The 9,421-nt window shown below is 43.5% G+C and overlaps 1 protein-coding gene across 1 annotated transcript; it reads left to right on the top strand.

The window, feature by feature from the left end:
• On the top strand, positions 1-7,712 carry LOC308439305 (zinc-alpha-2-glycoprotein-like; the record flags this gene model as incomplete). Its single annotated transcript, XM_080941031.1, has 4 exons — positions 1-61; positions 3,416-3,658; positions 5,096-5,371; positions 7,420-7,712. The coding sequence occupies 4 exons, from the start codon at positions 1-3 to the stop codon at positions 7,710-7,712; spliced, it is 873 nt and encodes a 290-aa protein (XP_080797157.1).
• Between the last annotated feature and the right edge of the window lie 1,709 nt (positions 7,713-9,421).

Here is a 9,421-nt window from a genome sequence, read left to right on the forward strand (position 1 = left end):
ATGGTGCCTGTACTGCTGTCCCTGCCTCTCCTTCTGGGTTCTACAGTCCTTTCTGAGAATGGTGAGTAGGCAAAACTAAGGAAGATTGGGATAGAAACAAAGGGATGGCAGAAAACAAAATGTGAGGCCATGGGAAGAATCTTTTGTGTCCCTGGGATTCTCAAATATCCAGTACTAATGAACATGAGTCTGAGAGCTCGTGGTGTGACTCAGTTGATAGGATCTTGCTGTGCAGACAGGAAGTCTTGAGTTTAAGCCCCACATAAACCAAGTATCTCATGCCTATAATCTCAACCCAAGGGAGCTGGAGGCAGGAGGTTCAAAAGTTCAAGGCAAGCATAGGCTCTATACTGGATTGGATTTTTTTCCCTTCCTTTGTTGTTGGTTCCATGTATGCATAGAAAGTACAGTATCAACTGGAGTACACAACTGGTCCTCAGATCATTGTCCTATGAGGTCTTCTTTAACACAAGGCCAAGGGTTTTCCAAATGCTTCTAGAAGGGTGAACTATCATAACTGGTAACTTTGCAAACCCATTACTACCATTGGTGGGTCCCATGTCTGTATAGCAAGTGGTAGATGGTGTCTTTCTTACAGTGAAGTCAGGCAGTGGAACTGAATAAGGGCCATTCAGTTTCCTCTACTCTCTCCCCTCCCTTCTTCCATGGGCTGCACACATTTGTCTGACTCTGGAGGAAAATGGAAGATATCCCATGGGAAAATGCAGAGACAGGTTAAAAGACTCTGACGAAACCAGGACTTTCTTCTGCACTGACATAAGGCAAGAGCCTCTAGGAGAGAAGACAGAGAGATTCAGGGGGAGCCACATCAGTTCCAGGATGAGGAATGAGGCTGTCCACTGAACACAAGTTTTTGGATGATGATTCCTAAACATAGCCAGTTTAAAAACATTGGTGAATTCACAGACTGCTACATAATCATTTATTTATACCTGTTTTATAATTAAAAAACTGTACTTTAATGTTAGATGATTTCTATAGGAGTTGTAGAGAGAACTTCATGGTTAATAATAGTCACTGCTCTTGAAGAGAATCTGTGATTGGTTCCCTAGTGTGGCAACTTATAATTTCTATAGTCTAGTGCCAGGGAATGTGTCCTTCTTCTGGCCTCCTTGGGCACTGTACACACATAATGGACAGACTTGTGTGTGTTTGTGTGTATGTCTGTGTATGTGTATAAAATTTTAAAAACAAATATATAAATAAAATGTTAAGTATATTCTACAGCAAAAATCTGCATTAGTAAGGGGCCTCTAAAGAAATAGAATTAGTAAGGTAGATACACAGATGGATGGTTGCAGATGGATGATGGATAGATAATACATGATGGATGGATGATGGATGGATTGATGATGAATGATGGATAGATGATGGATGGATGGATGGATGATAGATGGATGATGGATGGATGGATGGATGATGGATGGATGATGGATGATGGATGGATCGATGATGGATAATGGATGGATGGATGATGGATGATGGATGGATGATGGATGGATGGATGATGGATGGATGATGGATGGATGGATGGATCGATGATGGATGATGGATGGATGGATGATGGATGATGGATGGATGATGGATGATGGATGATGGATGGATGATGTATGGATTGATGATGAATGAATGGTAGATGATGGATGGATGATGGATGGATGATGGATGGATTGATGATGAATGAATGGATAGATGATGGATGGATGGATGATGGATGGATGGATTGATGATGAATGAATGGATAGATGATGGATGATGGATGGATGGATGATGGATGATGGATGGATGATGGATGATGGATGATGGATGGATGATGTATGGATTGATGATGAATGAATGGTAGATGATGGATGGATGATGGATGGATGATGTATGGATTGATGATGAATGAATGGTAGATGATGGATGGATGATGGATGGATGATGGATGGATTGATGATGAATGAATGGATAGATGATGGATGATGGATGGATGATGGATGGATGATGGATAGATGATGGATGGATGATGTATGGATTGATGATGAATGAATGGATAGATGATGGATGGATGATGGATGGATGATGAATAGATGATGGATGGATGATGTATGGATTGATGATGAATGAATGGATAGATGATGGATGGATGGATGGATGATGGATGGATGGATAAAAATATATGATAAGGTAATGGTTTGATGGAGATTTATATGACACATAGAGAAAGTGATAGATAGTGTCTTAGGGGTTCTGCTGCTGGGACAAAACAAGAAAGCAAGTCAGGAAGGGAAGGGTTTGATTGGCTTACACTTTAAGACCATAGTCTATAATTGGAGGAAGTCAGGACAGAAACTCAAACAGGGTAGGATCCTTGAGGCAGGATCTGAGGCAGAGTCTATGGAGGGTGCTGCTTACAGTCTTGCTCACGCTGTTTTCTTATAGAACCCAGGGCCATCATCGCAAGGATGGCTCCACCCACAATGAGCACTTCAAATTGATCACTAATTGAGAAAAATGACTCATGTGAAAACATTTCCTCTGCTAGGCTCCTTCCTCTCTGATGACTCTAGCTTGTGTCAAGTTCAAACAAATAAAATAGCCAATAGAGATAGATAGATAGGTAGGTAGGTAGGTAGGTAGGTAGGTAGGTAGGTAGACAGACACACAGACAGACAGACAGACAGACAGACAGACAGACAGACAGACAGATAGATAGATAGATAGACAGACTGACAGACAGACAGATAGATATACAGATTATAGACAGACAGATACAGGTAGATCCCTGGAAAATATTTATGGATCAGCCTTGTTGGATTAGTGAATTTGAGGTCCAGTGAGAGAGCCTATCTCAAAAAAACTAAATGGCAGACCAGAGATATGACTCAGCAGTAATAGTACTGACCAACACAACCAATAACTAAATTTGATCCCTGGGAACCATGTGATAGAGAGAAACAATTCCTACATGTTATCCTCTGACTGCTGCACACACCATGACACACATCAGCATATGCATGTGAAAACAGAAAAATATAACTTTAAAAAAATAAGATGGCAGCTGATGAAGGATGATAACCAAAATGACCTTTGAAATCTACAACACGCACGTATGCTCACACCCACTAGAGCCATACATATACCAGACACACACAAATACACACACACCACACACAAATAATTTATATGCATAGTAGAGGATACAGTGTAGAGACAACACAGTCAATCTCTGACATGTCATCCTGAGGAGAGACAGAACCCCTTCCCATGAATGAACCTCCCATGGTGTGAGGCTGGCAGCAAGCGCAGGGGACGAAGAGTCTCCAAGGCCGGGTCCTTCCTGGGGCTCTGCAGCTCCACATGGGCCTCCTGGACATACTTCCCATCCCTCAGAATCTTCTCTCTTCTGCAGTGTCTTATTCTCTGATGTTCCTCTACACCGGGATGTCCAGGCCCAGCAAGGGCCTTCCGAGGTTTCAAGCCACAGCCTATCTAAATGATCAAACCATCTTCAACTACGACAGCCCAGACGGGAAACCAGTTCGAGTGGAGCCACAGGGCCCGCTGGAAAAAATGCAGGACTGGAAGAAGGAGAGTCAGCTTCAGAGGTCCAGGGAAGGGGTCTTCCTCTTGACTCTGAAAGACATCATGGACAGTACAGGTTAGAGAAACAGTGATTGTGGGGGGGGGGGGGGTGTATGAGTGTATGTGTGTGTGTTATCTGATGCAGTTTGTGAGTATGAGCAGAGAGGATTCCACATATGGAAGGAGATGAACACACACACACACACACACACACACACACACACCACAATTGCTTGAGTAATAAAGCAGAAACTAACACTGACTCTGGGCCAGGCTCAGCTGTGAGAACATTAAATGGTCACAGTAACATCTTCAAAGAGTGTTACTCTGCTCACTTCAGGGATTTGTCAAAGTCTTTTACTTAAACTTAACTGCATGTCACAGTTCGTTCAGCAAACCACGTGAGTGACCCAGGAAGAGATCTGGAATTTACATCCAGATGGCTTAAGAGCTTGTAGACCCTGTGCCACACAGGACAGAGTGAACAGCAGGGGTTGTAACCAGAGTGAACTGTTGTAGGTAGGTCAGTGTGTGTAAGCATCATTATTCCTGGGCAATGGGGTGAAGGTTTTAGAGATTTGGGGTACACACCAAACAAGTTGGGAGGATGGTGTCTTACCACAAACTTGAGACAGGAGATGGCTCTGAGTTTGTGGCAGCTGAGCTACATGAGGAGATCCAGGCTAGCCTATGCTACATGAGGGGATCCAGGCCAGCCTGGGCTACATGAGGAAATCCAGGCCAGCCTGGGATAAATGAGGAGATCCTGGCCAGCCTGGGATATATGAAGAGATCCAGGCCAGCCTGGGCTGTAAAAAATGACCCTGTCTCAAAAATAAACAAACAAATAAATACATAAGATACTAACCACTGAAAGAAAGGAAATGACACAATTATGTATAGAAAAATAATATGAATGTAATATAGACCTGACAAGTAGGGATTCTGATAATTTATAAGAAGCCACAAATAACTCCTATTTAACTTAGAAATGAAATTCAGTGTGCTTGTGTTTAATTCTGAAGAATCCACCATTCACTAAAGAACATAAGTTCATTAGATAAGATGTTGTCAAAAATGCTTCAAATCTGAGAGCTATCCTGACATACAAGAGGTCCTGGGTTCAGTTCCCAACACTGCATAAAACTGGGTTTGGTGTCACACACCCATAATCCTAGCACTAGGGAGATGAAGACATGAAGGTCAGAAGTTCAAAGTCATCCTGGTACCAGGAGCTTCTGAGGCTATGACATGAGACCCTGTTAGAGACAGACTTGGAATCTTTCCACAACTTATCCTATGAAATCCTCAACTATAGAGAATGTGTTTTCTCTCAGAAGTGCCTGACATGCCCAGTCTAGTATTATCCTCCTTTTCTGTGTGCCTGGCTAGCCACCTTTTGCCAAAATAAGGCATTGTTTAGCTGCCCAGGCATATGGAATTGAAAGTCACTCAGCTGGAGCTGGTATCCACCTGACTGACTCCCTGTGGGGTGGGGAGGGTTCAGGGTCTCACACCTTTCAGGGAATGTTTGGCTGTGAGGTGACAAATGACAGAAACAGTGGCGCAGTCTGGAAGTATGCCTATGATGGAAAGGATTTCATCGAATTCAACAAAGACATCCCAGCCTGGATCCCCTTAGACCCAGCAGCTGCAAGCACCAGGCTAAAGTGGGAGGCAGAAAAGGTCTCCCTGCAGCGAGACAAGGCATACCTAGAGGAGGAGTGCCCTGCAATGCTGAAGAAGTACCTGAACTACAGTAGGTCTCAACTGGATCGGACAGGTACACACTGCTTTAATGATCACTCTAAGTACTAACTGAAAACCAAGGTCATCTCAGTGCAGGAGACTGTGGTAGGTTGCCCCTCAGCCCTTATTAGTCCCTTCATCCTCCAGCCTTTATATACTAGGAGACATTCCTGTTGAACACATGACTTGACAGGCAAAAGGAATGTTCTGCAAAACTTTAAGTCGAAACAGCTGGAGATAGCTCAATGGTACAGCCTCTGCCTAGAATTCCCCAGTGAGGGGTTGGGGGCATGGCTCAGTGGTAGAGCCCCTGCCTTGAATCATCCAATGATGGGCTGAGGGTGTGGCTCAGTGGTAATGCCCAGCCTAGAATCTCCCACTGAGGGGCTGGGTTGTGGCTCCTTAGTGGAGTACTATCTGACATATCCAAAAACTGGATTCAATCCTCAGCACTTAAAAAATTACAGGAACAAAACTGGCTAAATGGCAAGGCTTCTTTAATAACCAGCACTTTTCCACACATGCTGTAAACCAAGCCCTAAGAAAGCTGAGGTAGAGGATTGTGATGAGTTCATGGCCAGGCTACATGACAAGTATCAGGCCAGCTAGACCCTGTCTCAGAAATCAGTGTGACACACACATACAAACAGAAAGAAAAAGAAAAAAAAAGAATAAACTGAGACTCAGCTTCAGCAGCCCATCAAATTCCATAGTGCAGATCCCAAGTACAATACAGTGAGGCCTCTTGCGGACAGAACTAAGGAGCTGGGCTGATACTTAGTTTAGGGAGCCCTGGGGTGAGCTATAGAGCACACTCAAGACACTCAAATTCTGGGCATGGTAGTACATGCCAGGAGTCTCTCTGAGACCAGTTCGTCAAACAACAGGTTCCCCAGGACAGGAGGGAGGATTGAAAGAAAAAGGAGACAGTCAGTCAAAATTGTAACATGACTTTGGCCAGTTCTGAGGCTGAAGCAAAGCCTTCTTTATTCAGTCCTCTTTTAAACCACTTTAATTACATGCAGAAAGATAACATCAGTTCTGAGTCAGGGAACAACAAATGTAAATAATCAGAAATCCGGTAAAAGTCTTCCTGTGGCTAGGTAGGTGAGGGAGTTCAGGGACAATAGGAGTTCCCAAGAGACAGAGACACTGCCACACCTACATCCACTGAGCCTGCCCTGAGCTACAAGTGTAAATGCCCTGCCCTGAGCTACAATTCTAAGTGCTCTATCCTGAACTTCAAATGCAAATGTTCTTAATCCAGGCCAGTTTCCAGAGTATAGGGCCAAGTCAGATTTCTGCTTTGACCGGCTCGATTGTCCTGATGATGTAAATAATTGCCTCTACCAACTGTAAAGGGACAACAAAATGCTCTCCACAGTAATCACAGCACTCAGGGCAGGGATATCACAAGTTCAAGGCCATCTTGGGCTATGTAGTCTCTATTTTGTTATCTATGTGTATAAGTGATGTTTGTATATATGCATATATGCATACATTTTGTATGTATCCTGTCTCTACCAGTTGTTATCTGTGTGTATGTATGTATGTATGTATGTATGTATGTATGTATGTATGTATGTATGTATTAGGATATATATATTTGATGGTACATGTGTGGAGATCAGAAGACAACCTTAGCTGTTGGTACTGACCTTCCACCTTGTTTGAGACACCAGGTTAGCCCACCAACCAGCTTCCAGGTTATTTCCCTGTCTCTGTTACCCATCACCATATATGAAGTCTGGGAATAGGTACATACATGACTGCATGAATGGCTTTTACATGAGTTCTAGAGATTCACACACAGATCATCATGTTTATGCAGCAAGCCGTTATCCTCTGAGCTAGCTCCTCAGTCCCCGTCTCAATCAGTTGCCATCAGAAGTCAATATACGATAATAAAAGCAGGGACTGAGAGAGTAGCTTTGGACAGACAGTATAACTCTACAGGGGAAGCCTCAGCCCTTTCTGAACCTGGAGAAGTCAGACTGGATGGTCATCCAGGGGTGAGGAACCAAAAGATGTGGCAGGGAAACCCCACCTTGAACTCTCTGTGCACACTTTCTTTCACCACAGATACCCCCACTGTGAAAATCACCAGCCGTGAGGCCCCAGGCGGAAACAGAATATTCAGATGTCTGGCCTATGACTTCTACCCACAAAGAATTAGTCTGCACTGGAACCGGGCCGGAAAGAAGCTGGCATCTGAACCAGAAAGAGCTGTTCTTCCCAATGGAAATGGAGCCTACCTCTCGTGGGTGGAGGTGGAAGTCCCCCCACAGAACACAGACCCCCTCATCTGCTCCATAGAACACAAGGGGGTGTTCCAATCTCTCTCGGTGCAGAGGGATGAAATGAAAAGAGGTTGAAAGTAATGTTCTTTAAAAAAGTTTTCTTTTCTGCCTGACATGAGAGAGTTGAACTTCAGAAGTCAATGTTACCAACAAAGTCTTCCTTGGCCACTGTACAGCTGCCTGCAAGAGTCCCAAAAGAGATGTGGGCACAGAAGACGTGAAAACCAAGCACCAAGTTCACTCTCAAAGTTAAATCAATTATCTTACCTTGTATAAACTCCCCTCCATTAATCTGTAAGCCCTGGCAATGACCCTCATGCCTAGCACAGCACAGAAGACATTTTAATCTCAGATTTGCACCAGAAGTGTGAGTTGATTTATCATGTATCCTTCCCCCACACAGTTGATTTATGTAAACATCTTCATATTCACTCAAAGGGTTGTTCTAGTTTTATTTCTGGTGCCATGAGAAAATACCCTAAAACAAAAGCAACGTCAAGAGAGAAGAGGGTTATCAGGCTTAATGTCCCAGTCTCATTTGTGTGACTCTAGTCCTGGGAAGATGAGAACAATTATCTGTTCACCTCAGCTAGGGAAGCAATGGGAGACCAAAGGATGGACACCCCAGAGTCCAGCTTAGTGAACTGTAATTCTTTCAGGGTTTTCTTATGCCCCTTTTGTGCCCAAATAACTGTAGGGATGTATATGCCCGCTTTAGCCTTTCTGACACAGAGACTTGGAATTTTTATTTAGAAACTACAGCCACTAACCTGGGCAGGTTCTGAGCTATTCCACCCCTTTAAGACTGCCTAATTCCCAGCCACATGGTCCTTTACCTTCAATCTGAGTCCTGCCATGGCCAAATCTGGTCCACAGGTGTCCTCATCGAAACTCCCTTGGTGACCTCTCTCCAGACCTTCTTCTACTTATGGACCTTCTATACTCTTGTCTCCTCTGGGATTCCCTGAGGAAGTCCTCCCTATCTCTTACTACCCAGTAAATTGACAAATCATCTCTTTTACTAACCAATGAGAGGTGATTGAAACCAAATTTACATAACACTGAGACCTGTGCGATGTGGTTGACTATACCATCCTCAGGACTGCAACCAGAAGTCTGGATATAAATAACAGGATCTGAATACACAGTGCACATGAGCATCCTCCAACCATTTTATTAGTATTATTTACATAAATAGGAGAAAGAGGATACATACAGGAGCAGAAATGACTCAAGGCAGTTTGTGGACTGATGTCCTTCACAGCAGCATAGGTGACAGCTGATGAAAGCTGAAATCCTGGAGCCCACTATATACCCTATAGGATGCCCAGTAGTCTGAAGAGTGTCCATCTCAGTCTCCTCAGCTAGTCTGAGCCTGTCATGGAGCAAGGCTGGTCTGTGCTTCTTCCAAGATGTTCAGCTAGTCTGCGACTGTCTCTAGGTAGTCTTTAGTGCTCATATTTGATTGGAAAACGTGGGTCCTAATGAGTCTGATCAGTTTCAGAAACTTCCTAAAGCTATTGATTTTTTGCTTTCTGAGTTTGATGAGATCCCTGCAGAATAGAATATTTTACATACCCAAAGGCCTGAGGTTCCAAACCTTTGGATTACAACTCTCTCTCACAAGGTTTCATATAAGATATCCAATATACCAGATATTTGTAATATGATTCATAAAAGTTCCAAAATTAGTTATAAGGTAGCAACTAAAAAAATAATTTAATAATTGGGTCACAACCTCATGAGAAACTATGCTCTACGGGACACAGTATTAAGTGATTGAG

Source organism: Micromys minutus, assembly GCF_963924665.1.
Source record: "Micromys minutus genome assembly, chromosome: 29".
Classification (NCBI taxonomy): Eukaryota; Metazoa; Chordata; class Mammalia; order Rodentia; family Muridae; genus Micromys; species Micromys minutus.